This window comes from Alexandromys fortis, unplaced genomic scaffold (assembly GCF_014885135.2).
Source record: "Alexandromys fortis isolate MF-2015 unplaced genomic scaffold, M_Fortis_MF-2015_v1.1 scaffold_285, whole genome shotgun sequence".
NCBI classification, from domain to species: Eukaryota; Metazoa; Chordata; class Mammalia; order Rodentia; family Cricetidae; genus Alexandromys; species Alexandromys fortis.
In genome coordinates, this window is record NW_026068191.1 from 770477 (window position 1) to 792322 (window position 21846).

Here is a 21846-nt window from a genome sequence, read left to right on the forward strand (position 1 = left end):
ACCGCGCTGTTTTCTGGCACCGTCACCGTTAATACCTATCCGCTACCAACTCAGCAGCTCTGGGCTTCCCAGAGGCTGCCTTCCTATTGGGTGCCAAGGAGACCAACAAGGCTCTACCATCTCAGGTCAAAGGGGAATGGGGTGGAGCTTCAAGTCGCACACAGAAGTTGAAGTAGGAAAGTAGAGTCCTACAGTCTATACAATTCAGGTTGAATTCTTTGTTACTTGGATTTGGCTTTATTGGCCTACACTATCCGACTGGTGAGGTTGGCTTCGTTTTGCACTCGGTAGGATAGTTTGCCACTTTATGTTCATTACGTTCATGGCAAAAGGAGGGAAAGACGAGAGAATGCGGACCACAGGAGGAAGGGGAGAAGGCAGAGCCTCCACCCCGGCCGGGTGGGTGTTATGAAAATCCCAGCAGTGCCAGGTGGATCGTTGCCTGTGTTCCCTACAGGACAACAGCTGCTGCTTCCTCCAGCCTGCACTGGGAGGGAGCTCGGGGTGGGGAGAGGGAGGCTGGACTTGGATGAGTGCCTACCCTCCGAGCCAAGCCTTTCTTCCGGAGTTCCACACAGCCTCTCGATACCACTGGAAAGCCCGTGGGAGAGTGTTTCCCTTCAGCCAGGAGCAGATCCAAGTTCTGTCAGCCTGATGTAGATCCTGGGTAAATAAGGGCAAGAGGCTCGTTTTATATTTGGAGAAAGTGAGACGCACTGCAAAGCTGGGGTCAGTTGTGGACTCTCTTCGGGTCTCTGGATTCCCATGACCTTTCCTGGAACAGCTGTGGGTTTGCAGGAGGCAGCCCTGACCGAAGGTTAGAATCCTTGCCTCCCAGACCTTTAGAGAAGCTAGGAGGAGCTGGTCTTAGGGCGAGGTTATCAGCTTGGTCGGTGCCCTAAGCCCTTTCCAGTGCCACAAGCCTTAGTTATATCCAGAATTAGTTCTTTAGCCCTACTCAAGTCTATCACCGTCTGGCAGACCTGCCTCTCTAGCTTTGTGTCTGACTTTTCTCCCACTTAGTGTCCTAGCCACGGGCAGACATGATATTGGTAATATAGTATTCATGCTGTTTCACCTCCACCAGCCCAGGGTGCCCAGGGGAACCACCTCCCTCCTCAGGAGGACTTTTCATATCCTCCCAATTCAGAGATAATTTTGGTTTTGATTTTTTTTTTTTTTTTGAGACAGAATTTAGTGTAACCTAGGCTGGCTTGGATCTTGCTGGGTAGCTGAGGGTGCCCTTGAACTCCTGATCTTCCTGCTTCAACCTCCCAGTACTGGGGTTTCAGTTGTGTCCCACTGCAACCAACGCTCAGAATCAAGCCTGAGACTGGAACATGCTGCCAACTGAGATACGTCTCCAGCTGCCAGCGGTGAGGACTTTCTCATCTCTGCATTCTGTAATATTTACTGTCTTTTGGGGGGCTGGAGAGATGGCTTAGCGGTTAAGAGCACTTGCTACTCTTCCAGAGGACCTGAGTTCAGTTCCTAGTATCTACATCAGGGGACTTACAACTGCTTGTAACTCCAACTCCGGGGGATTCTATTTCTCTGGCCTCCATGGAGACCTATGCACGCATGTGCACATACCTCTATACACACACACCTACACATCATTTTAAAAATAACAAAAAGTTAACCTTAAAAAAGAAAAGAAATTATGCAGGCACTCGGAGGCAGAGGTAGGTGGATTTCTGAGTTCCAGGCCAGTTTGATTTACATAATGAGTTCCAGGACAGCCAGAGCTACATACATAATAGAGGGACAATAACTCAAAGACTGTATAAAACCATCATCATCATCATAATAATAATAAATCAGATTTCTGCCTGGATTGTGGTTATTTTTCGTACATGTTTGTTTTCTCTCCGACTATCGATCATCAGAAGTCTGGATTCACCCACTAACGTCCTCCCTGGAAGGCTAGGGACCATCGAGGAGGAGAGTGGATATACTATAGGAGATGCTATCCCAGCAGGCGGACAGGGCTGCTGCTCTCACAATAGCAGCGGCTGCTCAAGGCAGCCACGCTTCCAGTGTGAAGGAGAAGGGGCTTGCGAAGCCCCACCCGGTACTGAGGAACCTTCGGCAGTTGGTTGCTGGGGGCAGTCAGTCTTCTAGCAGCTATCCCCTGGTAGGGTGCCCATGGTCCAAATATCCCTGCACCCATGCGAGAGCAGCACTAATTGGATTTGGTAGATTAATTTTAAAGGACACTAAGATGGGAGAAGGCAAAGGTGGTCTGGGAGAAGTTGGAGAAGAATCATGTAAATACATGTACAAAATCACCAAGGAATAAATTAAACCATTTTTAAAAATTCTGTTGTAGTGATCACTGGAGGCTTTGTGGAGATGAGTCCCAGAGGCTGGGTTTCGAGGGGACTCTGGGTTGGGGGGGTGCAGGGATCTGTATTTGCCATTAGGGAATAAATGAGGCTCTGAATTGACGTAGAACCTAAGAGACATGTTTCAAGTTACCTATCTGCACACTATTTAATAATTAAAAGACATTTCACACTTATTACAACACATTATTCTCACAGCTTTCTGAACTAAGGGAGGTGTCTCACCTCACGGAAGATGAGCCGAGAGCCGGTGTGTGGACCCCAGGCTTTATGTGGATGCCGTTGTCCACACGTGGACCCCTTCTGCTATACTGTGCTGTCAGTCAGCATTTGGAATCCTATGTGCAGGGCAAGTGACGGTGGGTGGAGGAACTAGCAAGTGGTGATGAGGATGAAGAGACTGATAAACAGCTCCAACTGCAGCCTGGAGGGAGGCTGGGTGCGGCGGCATGGCCAAAACCGGGACCATAGACTCTGTCGAGGTCCTCAAAACACAGCTATGGCCAGGCTTAGGCACCATCCTGCAGCCTCAAGGACAGCCACGTGCCTCTGTGGACCTGACCCTTACTTGTCTGAATTGTGCATAACCCTCAGGGGAGGTCTTCTAAGCTGAGAATTCTGTGGTGAGACCCCAGGTCTGTCCTCATATGAACTCAATATGGAAGATCGGCAACATTCTGAGTAAAGGGCACAGGTGTGGGACGCAGTACAAGACGGGGAGCTGGCAGGGATGTATGCACACACACAGACATGCACAAGAGCAAGATCCTGACAGTCTTATGTCCTATGAGGAGCTGACTAGATTATATAGTGTAAGAAACAGGAAACTGATCTGAAGGGTTAAACAAAACAGGACATTTTAAGGTTTTATTTTTAATATATACAAGTATTTTGCTTGGACAAATATATATATACATCACCTGTATCCCTGGTGATGAGGCCAGAGATGTTGCATCAGACCCCGAGGCCAGAAGAGTGTAGCAGATGCCCTGGAACTGGAATTGTGGTGGTTGTGAGCCACCGTGGGAGTGCTGAGAACGGACTCGGATCCTCTTGCCTGCTGAGCTGTCTCTCCAGCCCCGTGGGAAGTAATTTCTTTTTTAGATGTTGAATTAAAGGCAGTTGAGACTTCGTGGAATCAGAGCATGGTGTCTATGTAAAAGGAGAGACTGAGCTGGGAAAGGAGGAGGCTCGGGAAGGACAGATTTGGGGAGAGTTTTAGGTAAAGATCCTGAGGGCTACATGGCTTATGGGTTCATGTGCATTACTGAGTAGTCACAAGCCAGGCACTAGGCAAAAGCTCATGATTGACATCGTAATGAGTTCTAATACACCATGAGGTAAAAGGTCCTATCCTTACAAGCTTGGTAAACTCAAGTGATGGCATATGCCTTATAAACTATGGAGCCAGACGTGAGTCTTGATTTTACCATCATGCCTTGCGGTTGATGGTGAGGGCGAGAGAGGAGCCTATCACTGAAGACTAAGGAAGTATATAAGGTCAACTCGACAGATTCTGGCATCACCGGGGAGATGGGATTCTGTGCACATCTTTGGGGCACGATCCTGATTGCATTAATTGCGGTGGGAAACCCAGTCCCTGTGGGCAGCACTGTTTCTTGACTGGGGTCCTGGGCTGTATGAATGAAGAAGGGCGTTAGGCAGCAGCCAGTGTTCATTTATATCTGCTTCCTGACTGGATTCTTTGTGACCAGCTGCCTTGACTTCCCCACCCCGAAGGGCTCTTCTTGATAAGTGAACCAGAATAAACCCTGTTCCCTGAAGCAGCTCTTGTCAGTCTCTTACCATAGCAGCAGGGGAATAAAGGCAGACACAAGAGAACCAAGTTTGAGAACAGATTTAATTTTGGAATCTTGTTTGTGCAGCTGGGAAGAGCAAATCCAGAGGAGGCTGCAAATGAAGGACCACAGAGAGACCCAAGCTGTTGCTCTCTGGGACAAACTCCTCCTTCCCCTGAGCTCCACAGGGTACCCCAGAGTGCCCGGTCTTTCTGACTCCCTTCAGCTACTGCTGAAGGTGAAGAGGTTCTCCTGAGAGCAAGCCCAGGAAGCAGGGTGGGTGGTACATGCCTGTGTTTCCAGATTCCAGCACTCAAGGGGCTGAGACAGGAGGATAACCAATCTGAGACCAGCCTAGGCTACATAGTGAGACCCCCATCACCAAATAAAGCCCCCGAAAGTGCAAATGTGCAGAAGATCTGCAGGGAGAAGAGGCTGTAAGGTCGTTGGGAGGCAGGGCTAGAGCTAGCAGGTCCTTGGAGCTAGCTTCTTGACTCTGAAGAAGATCCAGACACCCGATAGATAACAACCCCTTTCCTCTGCAGGACAAGCTACCATGAAGCAGCCAATACTAAGAATCTGACCTGGCCCAGTGGTTCACATTCTGTCAAATCCCTGGCCGCACTCTCAGAGCCAACCCGAGGCTTCAGAGGCCTCGGGTCACAGGTGCAGGGTGTTGGCACTTGCAAAGGCTCTTTGTTCTTGGTCATTTTGGTGGGAGGTGCCCATGCCCATGGCCCCCAGGGCTTGTAAGTGGGATGAGACGTTGGTGATGCCTTGATCAAAGGTAAACACTTCATTCTTCAGCAACAAGATGTTTCTTTCCTTCCTACTTTGCTGAAAGCAGGACCAGTGGGCCAGAGCAAGCATCAAAGAAGGCCCAGGGATTTAGGGTTTCTGGCCAGGAGGTTGGAACTAAGTGTTCTGAAAACATCAAAGATGAGGTCAGACAGCAGTATGTCTTTCCTCCTACTCATATACTTAGCACAGGGCTTCTCAAACCCAGGGGACAGTCCCCTTTTCCAGACGCTATCCAGAAACTTTTCCAGTCTCATCCCACCTTTAGGCTGTAAGTGGCCTTAGGCAGGATGCACCCCTGCCTCCCACTCCTCTGACTTCAGTTTCTGCCTGCAGCGCTATCAGAGACAGGCAGACTCTCCACTCCTGTATTTACCGTAAGGAGTGCCAGGAAACAAGGAACATTCAGAAGCTTTTCTCACTCTGCGTAGCAGCCCAAGGACTGGGTGAGACAGACTCAGTGGTGCACCACCGGGGAGAACGGCTGGCTGGAGACGGAGGAGTGGGGGCCTTGAGCAAGTTCCTCGTCTTACAGGATCTGTAAGTTACTGAGCAGTTCTTCCAGAATAAGGGAGGCCCAAAGAGGAAACTGGAGAATACTGGAAGCTCTGGGAAGGGTGGACAGTCTCTTCGGGCCTAACGTACCTCTCATTACAGTAACTCTGCCAGCAGAAGGCATGGCACGAGACGGGGTCTGGCTCCTTTGCCTCCAGCTTGTCCTACGTCCAACTCTGGTGACAGGCATCAAGATGGAGATCGCCATCAAGAACTTCCGCACCTTACACGTTGACTACCCCAGGATTAACTACCCGAAGGGTTTCCACGGGTACTGTAACGGGCTCATGGCCTATGTGAGGGGCAGAATGCAGGACTGGTATTGCCCTAAGATCCACTACGTGGTCCATGCCCCCTGGGAAGGCATTCAAAAGTTCTGCAGAAACAGCGAGAACTTCTGCGAGAACTTCAATGAGTACTGCACGCTCACTCAGAACTCCTTCCCCATCACCATCTGCACCCTGGGTTCCAAACAGCCGCCAACCAGCTGCAGCTACAACAGCACCCTGACCAACCAGAGGCTGTACTTGCTCTGTTCCAGCAAGCAAAATGCTGAACCGATAGGCATCATTGGCCTCTACTAGGCTTGCCAAGCAGTCCCACCTCCGACGGGCCTGTACATGCCACCCCAAAGCCTGTTCCCTTCTGAGGCAGATCCCCGCCCTCCTCCAGGCTCTTTGCACCTTCTCATCACCCCCACTATGAGCCTCCCTCGCCCAGCAGCAGTGAAACCCACCCAAGAAGCTGCCGGTGTCCAGCTGGCAGAGCTTGTCCGTCTACTGGGCCAGATCCCGACTTCTGGATGGAGGCCCAGGCCCCAACTCCTGCCATAGCAACAGGCACCCAGTCCCAGTATTTCTCTCTATTCCTGTTTCTAGTGTCAGCCTCCCCCACTTCCCTTATAATTCCTGCGCTCCTGGGAGCCTCCGGACGACCCCTAGGCTCACTATCTCACTCTGCTCCCAGCCCCCTCTCTCTGTGATCTTCCCCTCCCCACCTCCTCCCACCGTGGAGCCCAGTGTTGTCTCCCTGTTCTTCCGACCACTGGCCCACTGGTAGCCATGCTGCCTACCTTATCCCAGACTCTGCCTCCCACCTTCTTTCACCTTGGTCCACCAGTCTTTTCAAGTTCTCTTTTCTGTTCTTCCCAAAGTCTCTCGGTCCCCTTTCCCTGCCCTCATCTCTACCCAACATTTCCCAGACTCTGGGGTCTGTGCCACTCAGGTGGCAGATGAAGAGGCAGACCCAGTTTCCAGTTGTGGAAAAACCACTGGGAGAAATTGGGCACAAGGCTCATGAGCTCCTTTCTGCATTGCCTTCTTGTGAAGCTGTAATAATTTCCAAATAAAAAGTTAAAAAAAACACATTCAACTCCATTGTGATTCAATTCCCTCCTTGCTTTTGGTGTCACCACCTCTGGCCACCCTTCACAACTGTTCTGTCGGAAGGACTATGGAGTTGGGGGCAAGTGAAGTCCTTCATGCTGTGAGTTCAAGGTCAGCCTGATCTAGAGTTCCGGGCATCCAAGCCAGCTAGGGCTTCATAAGTGAGACCCTGTCCCCAAAACCAGATCAAACAAACAAGCAAACAAAGAGAAAGAGATTTGTGATTTATAACAGTGTTAGGCTTCCCTTCCTGGTTTTTATCTATCTCCCAACAAAACCTGGATTCTAACAGACGAGCAAGTTGGGAGGCACATTAAAGGCTCCCAGTGATTATCTGGGACATGGTAAGTCAAACTATACTCCCTTTGGGGAGGTAGAAGGAATGGGGGCCACTGATGTGTGATCACAGTAAGCGATTTTTTTCTTCTTCTGCATCTGATGTAACTCATCTCCAAATGTATTCCCTAGTCCTTGTTCTCAAGAGCGGTTGCCAAGGAGACTACTTCATTATGGTTGGTATGCATGGGGCTTAGTAGGGAAGAGGATTGGTTGAAACCTCTGGCTTCGTGGGCATTCTCTTTCCCGCTTCTCTGTCTATGGACCAATCTGGTCCTCGTACTCATGAGACAGAACTCACTAGCTGCTGCACACACAAAGTTTATTATTTCCTGGTGTTAGAAACATGGGGTCAGGAAGCTAGCGGGCGAAGACAGCTCTTCTCTACTTGTTTTTTTGGTCATAGGTGCCAGCCCCCTTGTAGCCACTCACATAGCCTGAGTTGTCTGTGGTCTCTTCCCGTCCCTCGATGCCCTTACCCTTGCCACTCTCGTCAAAGCGCTCCTTGTGGGTGCCCGTGTACTTACTGGTGTCCGTCAGACGGTCTACTCCACCCACGGTTGTTGCTTTCTGCAACAGGGGAAGGAGGGGGAGTCTGAGCCTTCTTCCTCTCCCTGTGTATTGCAGCCCTTCCCCACATGGTCTTAGAACCTTCGAGCACATGCTGGAGTGCGCGTCCTGCCTCTGGCACGGTGCTGCTTTCTGAGGCCCAGACACAGCTGTGGGCAGGAGCTCTGACAGAGCTATCTACTCACGAGACAGGAGGATTCTGCCGCCGGAAAGGTCAGCGGATTTCTCTGTGTCCAGAGGAGTTATTCTGATCAGGCTACTGCCAGAAGGCTTCAGTCCCAAGCCCTGTCCCCAGTGTGCAGAGCTGAAAGCACTATTTGTACAGAGGAAATAATTTAGGAAGAAGAGGGGTGAGAGGAGGGAGGTCTGAGATTAAAATATGTAGGAACAGAACTGGGGGAGCAGGCACCAAGTTCCTCCAATGCTAATGTGCCTACAAAGTCACAGAATGCTGAGGTGTCTAGACCAGACATGAGACTTGAGAGTGAGTCTGAACATCACTAGTGAAATAGCTATGCCATGGCTAAGGGTGCAGCTGGAAGCGCCAGTAGGAGCCAGAGCAAGTCTGTCTTTCCACGCCACAGTTCTCCCACTCCCAGAATGATGACAACGGTCTAAAGTCTTCCAGTAGAGGCTTTCCACTCTGTATCCTGAGCCACACTGCTGACAGGATTTGGGGCATTGAATGGGAGCCGAGGCCAGAGCAGTGGAGTCTAGGGAACTGGGGCTCTGGGCTGGAGAGGAAAAATGCTACCATTAAGGGAGCTGTGGCAGCATTCACCTGGAACCCTAGCACTAGGGAAGCTAAGTATCAAGACCTTAAGGCCAGTTTCAGGCTAGTCTAAGCTAGCAGTACGGTCCTGCTATAAAAAGACAGACAGACAGACAGACAAGAAGGGATGGAGGGAGGGAGGGGAGGAGGGAAGGAGGAAGGGAAGAAGGAAGAAAGGGAGGAAGGAAGGACAGACACAAAATGGAGACCATCACTCACAGTGACACCAGTGGTAGCAGGGTCCTTGCCTTCCATGAGTTTATAAACGCCCTCCAAAGCCTCATCTACGCTCTTCCCCTTGAACCGCTTTTGGCCCAGCTCCTTCATCGCCTCTTGAAACTGTTGGAAGTTGATGGTTCTGGCATTCTTGGCCCTGGCCAGTCAGACAGAAACCCAGTAACTGTGGAGTGTGAAGTCATTGCCTCCCAACGTCTACCTTGTTCTTAGGCATGGCCTCTTTATCCTGACAATGAATCTTGAGGACAGGGACCAGGACAGTGACTGGTACCTGCCAGGCACTCCTTAGAAATCTTCCATCATAAGACCATCTGGCTGGGCAGTGGTGGTGCATGTCTTTAATCCCAGCACTCAGGAGGCAGAGGCAGGCAGATCTCTGAGTTCAAGGCCAGTCTGGTCTACAGAGTCAGTTCCAAGACAGCCAGAGCTACACAGAGAAACCCTGTCTCAAGTAACAACAAACCCAAAACACGACAAGAAGAACCGTACCGTGACCAACTATGTTTTCACTTCACCCCCACCTTTGGCTCCTTACTTTACTTTGCTGAACACAATGTCCACGTCTGTGGAGGTCACCGCCTTGCCGTCCATGATGCCACAGTCTTTACAGAGTTTGGAGAAGTTCTTGTTGTTAATCTCAGTACCACTGCTCGATGAGTCTCCAAAGACAGCAAACCGATGGAATGTTCTTTCTGCTTCTGAGGCCATGGTTGACTGCAGGTGGTGGTGGGGGCAGACAGTAGGGGAGGGGACTGGGGAGTGAGGGACCAGGAACAATCGTCTCCATCCCTGTTGCTCTCCAGCCTCCTCACCTTTCCACCCCTCTGCTGTGGTTACAGCAGGAGCCTTCCCTCCCAGGCACTCCTGTGCATTGGCAATCCTCCCTCCCTCCCACTTGGGCATACCTGGGTGCCCAGATGGTGTCTGTGATCTTGTGTTCAAGTGTGTGCAGCTATTATGGGAACCAGATGACGGGGGAGAAGGTGTGGTAACAGGGAGACAGCAGAAAAGGACACTGTGATGTCACAGTGTTACATGACATCAGTTGTCCAGCCACGGCATCAGAATGAACAAGAATGTCAAGCTGTGTAATGACTGTGGAATCATGGATGTCAGCCTGTTGGCGTTTTCAGATGACCAAATGCCCCTAATCACATCAGCCCAGTTTACTAACCTTATGGGTTCTGGCCTCACTATGTCTTTGGGTGGTAGAACTCCCTTGGCCTGTAAAGGATCTGATTCCTGAAACCTTGTCATGAACCCCCCAAGTCCCACTTCTCAATACTATCATGTAGGGAGGCAAGATTTTAGCATGTACATTATGGGGAGCCCCAAACACTGAAGCACAGGCCGGCTGGAGTTAACACTGCCCTCCTGGCTGATCTCCCAAGAGTACTGGCCAGCATGCAGAATCCCCCTGAGTGCAGAAAAACAACCCAGCAGGGGTTATAAAGCACATCTACTGTTGGCTCAGGAGGGGAAAAGCTGAGGACCTGAAGTAGAAGCAATCTGTATAAAAGTAGTGTGGAATGTGGTGGAGGGTAAGCCTTAAGCTCTCAAAACCCCAGAGGAGCTTCTGAGCAGCTCCAAATGTGCCTTCGTGGTTTCTTTCTGGACAAGCGCTCTATAAGAGATGAGATTCCGGGATCCCGTTGCAGAGATCGGTCACTTTCTTGTCTTAGGTAATCAGGCCCTATTTTCCTATAAATTCCTATAGTTTCCTATAATTCCCATAAACAGTTTATAATCTTATAAATTCATTACTGTTGGGAGCGGGGTGGGTGGTGGTGGCGCCAGCGATGGTGACACACACCTTTAATCCCAGCACTTAGGAAGTTGAGGTAGGCTAATCTCTGAGTTCAAAGCCAGCCTGTCTTATAAGTAAACAAACATCCTTATTCAAGACTTTTTCAAATTCATTTTATGTGTACAATTGTACCGCAAACATGTATGTCTCTGTAACATGTGTGGGCCGTGCCCATGGAGGCCAGAAGAGGGTATCAGGAAGGCATCAGATCCCCTGTACCTAAGGTTACAGACAGTCAAGAGCTGCCATGTAGGTGCTTGGGATCAACCCCCCAGGACCCCTAGGTCCTCTGGAAGAGCAGGTAGGCCTTGTGACCACTGAGCTCTCTCTCCAGGTCCAAGTCTTTTTTACTTCACATCCTGAGAATGATGTGGGCCTCTTCTCTGAGGCTTTGCTCCTTTCTACCCCCCAAACTAGCTCTATTGCCCCTTTCCATTAGTGCCATGTTCTCCAAACAGGATTTTCTATCCGCTATTCCTGTTCAAGAGCAGATTATGACCTGTGATGCGTCTGTAATCACAGAACTCTGGAGGCCAAGTCAGGGGATGAGTTCAAGGCCAGTCTTAGACACGTGGCTAGTGTGAGAATACCTGATACCCTGTCTCACAGAATGACTATGCTATGACTCAAGACTCAGGACTGGAGAGATGGTTCAGTGGTTAAGAACATACAAGGCTCTTACAGAGGACCTGGGTGTAATTCCTAGCACCCATATCAGGCAGCTAAGATTCCAGCTCCAGTGAGACCCGATGCCTTCATGGCCATTGCATCCCCACATATACACTCACACTCTGACACAGAAACAAAAATAAACATCTTTTCGAAAATGCATAACCTGTGGTTCTTACTGCCAAATCTTTTTGCTTAGCCTTCAAGGACACAACTTGGCCCCAGCCTAACTCACCAAGTGTCTTCTGCCTGTCACTAACACTGCTTTTAGTCAGGGCCCTCATGGCATAATAGTTATACACTCAAGAGGTTACCTGTTGGGAAGAGACAGTCCCTGGAGGGGAATGAGTCTGGATTCAAGTCCTAACTGTGTTCCAGCTGGTGGGCATGAGCAAGTCATGAACATTTCTGGGCTTCAGTTCCCACATCTGTATGGCTAAGGACATCAATGGAGCGCTGGGATTACACGTACTACCTGCTCTGAAACTCTTCAGGGTCGCTCTTGCATCTCTGCCTATACCTTCTCTTCTGCTCTCTGCCTGAATAAAACGTCCTTTTCTCCCACTCAAATATCCCACTTCTCATGTGGATGGTCCACCCTAGTAACAAAACCCCATTCTTCTGAATTATAGAAACATGGCTTTTAGCCTGTGGGCTCCAGCCTCCTGGGGTGCAGGTTCCAGAAGTACGGCCAGGGACCCTGAAAGATTAAGTGTGAACACTAAACAATATGCTTTGCTAGTGCACATTTGACTGTCAGAGTACTGCAAACATTATTTTAAGTATTTCTTGATTTCTAATTTGTTCTTTTGTCATCACAGCTGACCAAAATCACCCTGCGGAAAGGAAAATCCTTTTCTTCCGTGGAGACTCAGTGGGGGCTGCTCTAAGACTTGTTCTCTATACATTGGTCTTATTTCTAGTTCCCCTAGCTTTCTCTGTATTTATGTGCTTGCTCAATCACTGGACCACAAGCTGACTGAAACACAGCACTTTTCTGAATGTCATCTATCTGGTGGTTCTCATGCTGCGAGTGCTGGACATTGTCAGGTAGTTTGACGCTGCTTTTGGCCCAGAGAAGGGAGGTCAGATCATGTCCATATGGGACACTTGCACTCATGTCTGTCTTGAACCTGCCCTGACAGTAAAGAACTCTGGGGCAGAACAGAACCAGCCTTCTTTGTGTAATCAGAGACCCCTAGGTCCAGCAAATAGCCAATCTCAGTGGAAACTTCCCACCTTCTGCCCTCCCCAAGCCCCTGTGTTTGCCCCTTATCAGGTTCCCCCTGAGTCATTCTGACCCAGAGACGAATTTAGATGCTGGAACCTTCCAGTCTATCCCTCCTCCCCCTCTCCAAGTACAGCTACTTTAGACACGTGAAAGAAGTCCTCAGTCCATCACACGGACTGTCGAGTCCTTTCCTATCTTACCCATCTGTAGCTGTGCCCTTTCTCTTGTCCAGGAGAGCATGAAACCTGCACACAGGGGCTAGGCAGAAAGCTGGATTGCTAGGTTTCTGTGCCAGTTTCTAGGGCAATTCTTATGAAGGGAGCAGGAGAAAAGAACAGATGAAAACTCGAGGCGCCATTCGGGGGATATAGGAAACTATAGGTCTAGGGTGTTTTTTTGAAGGCTGCGTTTGAGCCTACCCAGGTCTCCTCCTCCCTCTTGGCTTCTCCTTCTTTCCAACAGACCTGCCAAGTGGGGATGAAAGGGGCATTGATGCTTCTTGGGGAGGGGGGCTGTGGGTGGTGAGGGTAGTTCCCAGGCACGGGGGAGGGCAATTTGGGGGTCTTGGGGAGAGCAGTCTGTGCTGGTGTTGCCGTTGGCAGCTCCAGTTCCATTGGACATTGTTTTCAACTGGCCTGGCGCCCAGCCCCCGAAACGGCAAGTCTGGAACTGGGCTGAAGGGGGGTGGGGTAGGCTTGATCCTGGGAGCAGGGGTGCGAGAATGAGGACTTGTGGAGAAACTCAATCTAGCTGCCTAACACAACTTTCTCCCCACGGCCACATCAACTATTCCACTATAGCAAGCCTTCCTTTGAAGATCACAAGGAGGGTGTGTCTCAGATGTGAATCTTGTGAAAGCCTAGGATAGGATGATAACCCCACCTAGACATGAGAGTCGGCCCAGGAGCCAGCAGTTCAGGAGACATCTACAACGGGGCACTGCCACTCAGCCTTTCTGAGCAGATCTCGCCCTCTTTTTCGGGGTTGGACTGGGAGGGGTTAGCAACTCAGCCACAGGGTCTCTTGGGTCTCAGCCGAGGACAGTGAGTCCTCCCCAAACCCTTACTCCACCCATGCAGGGTTAGCTCCTCCCCCGCGCCTGTTTACACAGGAGTCAGAGCCCTTGGGGGTCCCCAGCCCCTCCCCTACGCCCACTCCACTCCCCCGCGTTGGGACCTTGACCCGGGAGTCGCCGTTGGCCACCATATCCCCCCTCCTTCGTTCACCCTCTATTTATAGCGGCCCCCAGCATTTCCACACCCCCCCCCCTGCTTGTTGTCCAACTTCTCACAGAGCGGCCAGAGAGCAGGCGACGGGACTCGGCTGAGGAGGTACCAGCACCCCATGCGCTCGGAATTCTTGCGCCCTCGACGCCCTGTCCCCAGACACGCTGGCACCACTGCCCCTACCTGCCCGGGGACCGGGTCTGAGCGGTGGCCCTCGCCCACCTCCCCCTTTCCTTGACCTAGCTCTCTGCTTCCGGGCGGGCGGAGCTGAAATCGTGGGACTTGGGCACTTTGGGTTGGCCTCCCCTCTCTATCGTCGCTGCCACTCAATCTGGGGGTCTGGGAAGAGAGCCAAAAGCGAGCCTGGCAGAGCCAGGTCACAGTAGGGGGCGCCGCTGAGGTGGGCGTGGGGGTCATTTGGAGGCTTAAGGGGTCCCTGCGCACACCCACTTCCCGCGGCGGCTCGGGGTTGTGGGGAGCACCGGGAGGAGACCCTATGAGCATCCCCCACAGGGTGCTCCCTAGCCTTCCCCTCTCGCCCTTCCCCGAGCGGCCGTGGCGAGGTACCGGGGCGTGTTTATGGGGGTCGGGGCGGATCTGTAGGGAATTGGCCCAGGGGCGGACTAGGGGCGGGTCTGTGAGGAGCCGAAGCTAGGGCGGACCTAAGTCAAAGGCAAGTGAAGGTGGCAGCGTCCGCGGCGGCTGGAGCAGGTAGGGGGAGGGGCGAGCGCTGGGCTGGGAAGGCGCGGGCCGGGAGGGTGGGCATTGTGGTCCTGGTGCCCGGGCTGCGCTCCGGGGAAGGGACCGGCCTAGAGAGACGCTCCGCTGCTGCGCACAAAGGCGGAGGCGCTACAAAGTGCAGGATGTGTTTGGGGCGCTCTTGAGATGGTGTCCAGGTCCTGGGTGCTACGTGTCGGCCGTGCGAGAGTGTTGGTCCTGACGAGGGCCAGCTGCCAGGGACTCCATAGGGCCAGGTTTCGGGTTCAGGGAGCGGCCAGTCACAGGTGCTACCCATACTTTCCCGGCTGGCACATGCAGTCAGGGAAGTCGAGAGGTTACGGTGACCGCCCTATTCCCCCCTTGGCTTTCTCCACTAGACCTCCAGTTAGATTGGGTGGAGAAGAGAGACGAAGGCATGACTTGTTTGTTTTTAAATGGTGGAGGAAAACGTCATTCTGAACTACTTACATATCAACTAAAAGCTGTCCAAACTGAGTAGTAGCCGACCGGACAAGGTCACATGGAAGTGGCAGTGGGGTAGGACCCAAAGGTTCTGACACAGTCATGCTCTGTCCCCACGTCACTGCTCCCTTCCCTCCGTACCCTGCCTGTGTTGCCCCGCAGGCCCCTCCAGCTTGTATTGATCGACGCCTAGAGAGGACGTGTTCTCTGGACTCAGTGGAGATTAGGGAGGGTTAGTGACCCTGGGAGTCTGGGTCTTGGCTGTGGAGGTATGTCCCTAAAAGACCGAAGTCTGTCTCCCATGTCATTCACCTTCGTGTGTTTTCTCAGACCCCAGAGTCAGGACCAAGAACCCTGACCTCTAGCCTCACCGCACCCAACCAATAGGAGCTCAGTAAGTTGACCCCACCCATCCCAAGCTCCAGGCTTCTTTCTTTGTAAGTCTGTATGGGTGCTCCAGGACTCTCCAGACCTTCCAGTGTTGATGTACGCTCATTTACTTGTACTTGGAAGGGAAGGGTTTTGAGCCGCCAGAGAAAGTGAGGCGTTGGTTGGATTGGATATCTGTGTCCTCTGTTGACCCCTTCCAGTTGGCCATTGCCTTAGTCATTTTTAGCCCCTCAAGATGCTGGCATTGGAGCTACAGTTGAAGGTCATAGTCAATTGTGAACTCTCACTATCCTATCCCTTGGTACACTTAGAGTGTGCCCAGTCAGTGAGCTACAGCAGGGGTGTGGGTGGCCCCTAAATATAGCTTAAGAAACTGGAACCACATTGCTTCCCCACCCTGGTGTTTGCCTGCACGAAAGGAGAGGGTGTTGTGGAACATTCAAGAGGGAGGTGTGACTGTTAGAGGGGAAGGGGCAGCAACGGGGCTGGTGGTCCGAAGGGACGGCTGTCCTTTGCTGCTCTCCTCGGTACCCTGGAAGCGTACCGGTGTACTGACCTGGGCTGAGAGTAGAGGGGTGAGCTTGAGCAGCCTCCAGGCGCTCTCTCTCTCTCTCTCTCTCTCTTTCTCTCTCTCTCCTCTCTCTCCCCCTTCCTTCCCTCCCTCCCTGCTTCCCTTCCTTCTTTCCTTTTTTTTTTTTTTTTGAGACAGGGTTTCCCTGCATAGCCCTGAAACTCACTCTGTAAACAAGGCTAGTCTTGACTGCACAGAGATTCACCTGCCTCTGCCTTCTGAGTGGTGGGATTAAAGACGTGCACCATCACTGCCTGGCTGGTTTATTGTTTTCTTATCCCACCAGGCCACCATGGCAGAACTGCAGGAGGTGCAGATCACTGAGGAGAAGCCACTGTTGCCAGGACAAACGCCTGAAACTGCCAAGGTTAATGGTGACTTTTTGGCTTCCCTGCCACACAGTCCCATACTCTGACAAATCCCCCTTGCCTCCCGGCTTCCCTAGCTCCATGGCTCTCATTCAAATGCACATCCCTCCTCTTCCCATCTCTTGTCCTAGATGCTGCAAAAGGGAGCCCAGACCTTGTCTCGTCACTAACCTCAATCCTCTCCTGTCTTGTTCTTGTCAACCTTTCTGTGTTTGGTCTCTGTTGGTCTCTCTGTACCTGCCTCTTTGTGTCTCTCTCTGCTTGTCACTCTGTGGTTGTGTGTCTCTGTCTGTGTGTGTCTCTCCAGGAGGCCGAGTTAGCTGCCCGAATCCTCCTGGACCAGGGACAGGTAACTGGACAGTGCCGGGTGGGAGGCTTGCTCTTCTCTCCCCGATACTGAGAGGGTCCCAGTCTGGCTCTTTGCACATTTTCCCCATTCCCCATCTTCCTCTTCTCTTCCCTTCTTTTCTCTCTTTAAGTTCCTTAATCTCCAGGCTGTGATTATTTCCTGCCCTCCAACCCAGTTCTGCTGTCAGCCTTTTCCTAAAAACCCATTGATCCTGTTCTTAACCAATCAATCGTGTCTTCTTTTGGCCTTCCCCCTTTTGAAAACCTTCAGTGTGTGTTCTCCCTGATGGTGACCTTTCTTTCTACAGACTCACTCTGTGGAGACGCCTTATGGCTCCGTCACCTTTACCGTGTATGGCACCCCCAAACCCAAACGCCCAGCTATCTTCACCTACCATGACGTAGGACTCAACTGTAAGACATTCGTTTCTTCTCTTTGCTGGAAAGAGGGGAGGGGAAACCCCAGCGTATCTGGGGGCCTTCCTCAGTATGATGCACCAGAGAGGATTTTTCCTCCTGCTTAGCTGGTGTCAGAGCAAGAGGAGGGAATGTGAATTGAGGATGCATTTTCCTTCTGATTTTGTTGTTGCGGGGAATGTGGATTCTTTCTAGATAAATCTTGCTTCCAGCCACTGTTTCAGTTCGGGGATATGCAAGAAATCATCCAGAACTTTGTGCGGGTTCATGTGGATGCCCCTGGAATGGAAGAAGGGGCTCCTGTGTTCCCTTTGGGGTAAGACTTAGTTCCTTACCCCTCGGCACAAGCAGGTGCGGGGGGTGCGCTAGAGACGATGGCGTGCTGGTGAACAGGAGTGCACTGCACTAGAGAGGATGGGAGCGAGGGAGGCAGAGAGAGCTCTGGCAGAGGATGGGGAGGCACAAGGGGCCAACTGGTAACGTCAACATTCTTTCCTTCCTAGGTACCAGTACCCGTCCCTGGACCAGCTTGCAGACATGATTCCTTGCATCCTGCAGTACTTAAAGTGAGAACCCCCTTGGAGTCCTTCGAACTAGTGTTCTTTACAGCGGAAGGAGGCCCTTAGAATGTGGCTACCATGGTTTCTGGGCTGACTTTGGTCTCAATATATTCTTCTTCTTTTGTGTTTTCTGCCTTGGTTGTTAGGCGGAAGGGCAGGGGGCTTGGAATATTGACTGGAACTATAGAGCAGTCTCACTCCTGCAGGAGAGGGAGAGTGAAAGGGTTTATACTGAGCCCTGTCTAGGCTTGGGGGCAGCTTCTCTGATCTGGGAGTTAGGTAAGGAGAGGTACAGATGATCTCATCCCCAAGGAACTAGATAGACCCGTCTTGGTCCCCATTCCTGTCTTCCTTAGTCACATTTGGTACACTGGGAGTCAGGTGTTAGTGGGTTGGAAGATCAGCCTCACAAGGGCCCTCCGGCCAGCAGAGGAAGATGCTGAAGAGAAAGGGTGTTCGCTCTCTCTCAGATTTATTTATTTTTACTTTATGTGTATGAGTGTTTGCCTCCTACATGTCTGTATGAGTACCCACATGACTGGTGCTCACAGGGGCCAGAAAAGGACATTGGAATTCCTGGAACTTGAGTTATAGATTCTTGTGAACCACCATGTAGGTGCTGGAAATACAGTCTGGGTCCTAAGCAAGAGTAGTAAGTGCTCTTGACTGCTGAGCCATCTTGCTGGCCTGATTCCTGGGCTCCTTGGCTTAGCATTTCCTGAACACCCTGGCTCTCAGTAACTCTGGATTACTTCCTTGCCCGTCTTCTCCATTCTTTCTGTTCACTGATATCACACCTGTTCAATATTTTGCTTTAAGGTCCTTAGTTCTTGTTGCTCAGGAACCAGGGCTCAGAACAAGTTTGAACTTGTTGATTGAGAATGAATTGAGAATGAATGAGCTGTGTGTGTAGGAAGAGATGTGTGTTTCTTTTCACGACACTAGTTCTCTGAGAGGAAACTGAGCATAGACTTCAGGGAGCTACACTAAGCACAGGAGTTCTTGGGGCCCCAAAAGAAAAACCTTTGTTGTCCTTTTTTGTGGCTGTGACCTCAGGGAGGATGGTGAGGAGTTTGAAGAGACCGGGCTGTGGCAAGTTTGGGCTGCCAGAGTCTATGACACGTACGTTTCTCTTTCACAGTTTCTCTACGATAATTGGAGTTGGTGTTGGAGCTGGAGCCTACATCCTCTCACGATATGCTGTAAGACTGGGGGTGGAGGCACCCCACGGTAGACAGACTACTGTAGGCATGGTGCATATCCCTGAATTCCAGCCTTTTGGAAGGAAATAGGGAGCAGGGGAGAGAGCAGGAGTGGCTGCTCCTGATCTTGCTGTCTTCCCTCAGTTGACCCACCCGGACACAGTCGAAGGGCTCGTTCTCATCAACATTGATCCCAATGCCAAGGGCTGGATGGATTGGGCAGCCCACAAGGTTTGGAGAGGCTTGCGATCTGGTATCCAGGGTGGGGACACTACCAGTGTAACTGAACAGGCTCAGACTTTCAAGGAGGGTGTAAGAGACGAAGCTGAGTTGCTTTGCCTGGTCTCTTTCCCCACAACATCTTGAACTTGTTCACCTGCCCTTGCAGCTGACCGGCCTTACCTCTTCCATTCCGGAGATGATCCTTGGGCATCTCTTCAGCCAGGTAAGGGGCCGTGGAAGGCAGAAGTAGAAGTGACCAGCCAGGACTTGAACGCTTTGGGGTGACTTCCTTAGCTGGGATAGGATCTGGGGTGTGGAGATAATTTAGTCATTGTCAACTTCCTTTTCTAACCCTGCTTTACCTCTTCTGTGCTTCAGGAAGAGCTTTCTGGAAATTCTGAATTGATACAAAAGTATAGAAATATCATCACTCATGCACCTAACCTGGAGAACATTGAACTGTATTGGAACAGTTACAACAAGTGAGTGAGCTGTGGAGAGGAGATGGAACTGGAGAGAGGGTTCCGTGTACAGCGTGTGGGGTGGGCAGGGTCTGTGTGCAGCGTGTGGTGCAGGCAGGGTTCCGTGTGCAGCGTGTGGAGCAGGCAGGGTTCCGTGTGCAGCGTGCAGGCAGGGTCTGTGTGCAGCGTGCAGGCAGGGTCTGTGTACAGCGTGTGGGGCAGGCAGGGTTCCATGTGCAGCGTGTGGGGCAGGGTCTGTGTGCAGCGTGCAGCGCAGGCAGGGTTCCGTGTGCAGCGTGTCAGATTCCCTCGAACAGGTGTGAGCTGCCGTGTGGATGCTGGGAATTGAATCTGGGTCTCCTGGAAGGGCAGCCTGTGCTCTTAGCCACTGAGCCACCTCTCCAGCCCAGAATTTCTCGTACTTGTGCCCTTCCTCACCCTTAGGTGCCTCTGACCAGAGATCTAGGGCACAAATGATTATTGGTGGGGTGGGGTGCTTTTGGCATGTCCCTGCCATCTTCTGTGGTCTCCCCTCATAGATGCTAAGCAGGTACTCTACCAGCAAGCTGCAACCCCAGGCCCTGGTGTTTACTTTTCATCACTAACAGTTGACTATAAAAAGGAGAGCTAGCTTCCTGTGGAGGAGGTAGCTTATCTAGATAGACAACATTACCTGTCAAAAACAACTTCTCTTTGAACCCTCTCCAGCCGCCGAGACCTGAACTTTGAGCGAGGTGGCGAGATGACCCTCAAGTAAGACTTTGGCAGATACCGCTTTGCCCTGTCCCTGGACTGTCCCTTGGTACCAGCACCTCTAACCCTTGTAGAGAACTTACCTGCCTCTAACTCCATTCTGTGCAGCAGGCTGCCTCCCTTTGGGCCTGCCCCTTTGGGTGCTCTTGCTGAGTCAGCAGGAGAAAGGCGGCTGTGGGAAGTGGTGTGTGAGGAAGGGCAGGGCTCACTGCCTCCCCCCCCCCACCCTGTGCCTCTAGGTGCCCTGTAATGCTGGTGGTCGGAGACCAGGCACCCCACGAAGATGCTGTGGTCAGTAGCGACTTTCAGGGCAGTGAGGGAATGTTGCGGTCAGAAGTGGATCTTGCTAAGGGGCAAACTCTGGGACTGGCGGAGCAAATTTAGGAAGTTTTATTTCTGTTAAGACACAATTGGAGCTGGGTGGTGGTGGCGCCTGCCAGCACTTGGGAGTTAGAAGCAGGTGGGTCTCTGTGAGTTTGAGGCCAGCCTGGTCTACAAAGTGAATTCCAGGACAGCCAGAGCTACACACTGAAACCCTGTCTTGAAAAACCAAAAGAAAAAAAATTATTGGGTAGGGGGCTGACAAAGAAATGGAAAAGAACAGGGTCTCTCGGAGGGGAAGGGCTGTGCGGAGGGCAGCTCATTCCTTCTGCCCCTACTTATTCCAGGTGGAATGTAACTCCAAGCTGGACCCCACGCAGACCTCCTTCCTCAAGGTCAGTAGTCCTCCTCCAAGCCTGTCCAGGACCACACGTACTCCAAATTCCAGCGTCTAAGCCTTGCGGGTTCATTGTGGGTCAGAAGAGCAGAACAAAGGGACTAATCGAGGGAGCTGGTAGGACAGGGCCCCTTTCCCTCTGCCTGGATCATCTCATGCAGCCCTGTGTCCTTTCCTGAGCAGATGGCTGACTCTGGAGGCCAGCCGCAGCTGACACAGGTGAGTGTCCTGCCACCCATGGGATGGGGAAGTGGGATTTATCAGTGTCCTTCATCTGTGCTCTGTTGCTGGGCTTTCCTGGTATCGATCCCTATCTCTCTGACTGTCCCCTTCCCTTGTGATATGCCCACAGCCAGGCAAGCTGACTGAGGCTTTCAAGTACTTCCTGCAGGGCATGGGCTACAGTGAGTACTGGGGCAGAGGGGAAAAGGGGGTCATGATGAGGGCGGACCTGTTGGAGGCTGACTCTGGAACTCCCCGTCTCTCAGTCGATGGCTGGCTCATCACTCTGTTTCCACAGTGGCCTCATCCTGCATGACCCGCCTGTCTCGGTCTCGTACAGCTTCACTGACCAGTGCGGCCTCCATTGATGGCAGCCGGTCCCGTTCCCGCACCCTGTCACAGAGCAGCGAGTCTGGGACTCTGCCATCTGCACCCCCGGGGCACACCATGGAGGTCTCCTGTTGAATGACCCTCGTGGCCCTGGTGTGGAACCCAGCCTCACCTCCCACAGCGCTAACCCGGGAGGTGTAGTGGGGCGTTGGGCCAGAGTAAGAAGGAAGATGGGCAGATCATGCAGAGAGATGACTTTGATCTTTAATTGCTACCCTAACCCTGACCTTTAACCTGTGATTTCCTCTAGCTCCTAGGAGGGATGTCCTAATATCTCTTAGAGATCCAGGCCCCTAAATTATCCCCTCT

General features: G+C 51.8%; 3 protein-coding genes across 15 annotated transcripts; 2 read left to right on the forward strand and 1 right to left on the reverse strand.

Moving 5' to 3' along the window:
• The first annotated feature begins 219 nt into the window (after window positions 1-219).
• Window positions 220-7320, forward strand: Rnase13 (ribonuclease A family member 13 (inactive)). Of its 6 annotated transcripts, none has more exons than XM_050129534.1 (4): window positions 231-817; window positions 1192-1376; window positions 5282-5485; window positions 5618-7320. In XM_050129534.1, the coding sequence occupies exon 4, from the start codon at window positions 5623-5625 to the stop codon at window positions 6082-6084; it is 462 nt and encodes a 153-aa protein (XP_049985491.1). In that variant the 5' UTR covers window positions 231-817; window positions 1192-1376; window positions 5282-5485; window positions 5618-5622; the 3' UTR covers window positions 6085-7320. The 6 variants fall into 6 exon arrangements, 5 of the variants coding, with proteins under 5 accessions (XP_049985490.1, XP_049985491.1, XP_049985488.1 ...); XM_050129531.1 differs by having other exon boundaries at window positions 234-817; window positions 5615-7320; XM_050129536.1 differs by having other exon boundaries at window positions 234-817; window positions 1279-1376; window positions 5615-7320.
• A 139-nt stretch (window positions 7321-7459) lies between these two features.
• Tppp2 (tubulin polymerization promoting protein family member 2) lies at window positions 7460-10256 on the reverse strand. Its single transcript, XM_050129530.1, has 4 exons — window positions 9706-10256; window positions 9336-9552; window positions 8783-8936; window positions 7460-7791 (listed from the first exon to the last, which is right to left on the reverse strand). Exons 2-4 carry the CDS (start codon window positions 9506-9508, stop codon window positions 7606-7608), a joined length of 513 nt encoding a protein of 170 aa, XP_049985487.1. The 5' UTR covers window positions 9509-9552; window positions 9706-10256; the 3' UTR covers window positions 7460-7605.
• Window positions 10257-13692: 3436 nt separating this feature from the next.
• Ndrg2 (NDRG family member 2) lies at window positions 13693-21727 on the forward strand. 8 transcript variants are annotated; one of them, XM_050129470.1, is made up of 17 exons: window positions 14374-14444; window positions 15246-15309; window positions 16163-16243; window positions 16552-16593; window positions 16901-17006; window positions 17205-17325; window positions 17513-17575; window positions 18711-18771; window positions 18916-19002; window positions 19160-19216; window positions 19372-19475; window positions 20163-20207; window positions 20447-20498; window positions 20876-20923; window positions 21109-21144; window positions 21278-21329; window positions 21446-21727. In XM_050129470.1, exons 3-17 carry the CDS (start codon window positions 16169-16171, stop codon window positions 21610-21612), a joined length of 1116 nt encoding a protein of 371 aa, XP_049985427.1. In that variant the 5' UTR covers window positions 14374-14444; window positions 15246-15309; window positions 16163-16168; the 3' UTR covers window positions 21613-21727. The 8 variants fall into 8 exon arrangements, with proteins under 8 accessions (XP_049985430.1, XP_049985426.1, XP_049985429.1 ...); XM_050129471.1 differs by lacking the exon at window positions 14374-14444 and adding an exon at window positions 14579-15147; XM_050129469.1 differs by lacking the exons at window positions 14374-14444; window positions 15246-15309 and adding an exon at window positions 13694-13838.
• The last annotated feature ends 119 nt before the right edge of the window (window positions 21728-21846 follow it).

Bases quoted from the DNA above. Each gene is read 5' to 3' on its own strand.
- Rnase13 (XM_050129533.1), top strand. From the start codon at position 5,623: ATGGCACGAGACGGGGTCTGGCTCCTTTGCCTCCAGCTTGTCCTACGT.
- Tppp2 (XM_050129530.1), bottom strand. From the start codon at position 9,508: ATGGCCTCAGAAGCAGAAAGAACATTCCATCGGTTTGCTGTCTTTGGA. The intron at 8,937-9,335 runs GTAAGGAGCCAA...CTGACTGGCCAG, and splicing joins ATTGTGTTCAGCAAAGTAAA to GGCCAAGAATGCCAGAACCA. The intron at 7,792-8,782 runs GTGAGTGATGGT...CCCCTGTTGCAG, and splicing joins CTGCTACCACTGGTGTCACT to AAAGCAACAACCGTGGGTGG.
- Ndrg2 (XM_050129469.1), top strand. From the start codon at position 16,169: ATGGCAGAACTGCAGGAGGTGCAGATCACTGAGGAGAAGCCACTGTTG. The intron at 16,244-16,551 runs GTTAATGGTGAC...GTGTCTCTCCAG, and splicing joins AAACGCCTGAAACTGCCAAG to GAGGCCGAGTTAGCTGCCCG. The intron at 19,476-20,162 runs GTGAGTGAGCTG...AACCCTCTCCAG, and splicing joins TATTGGAACAGTTACAACAA to CCGCCGAGACCTGAACTTTG.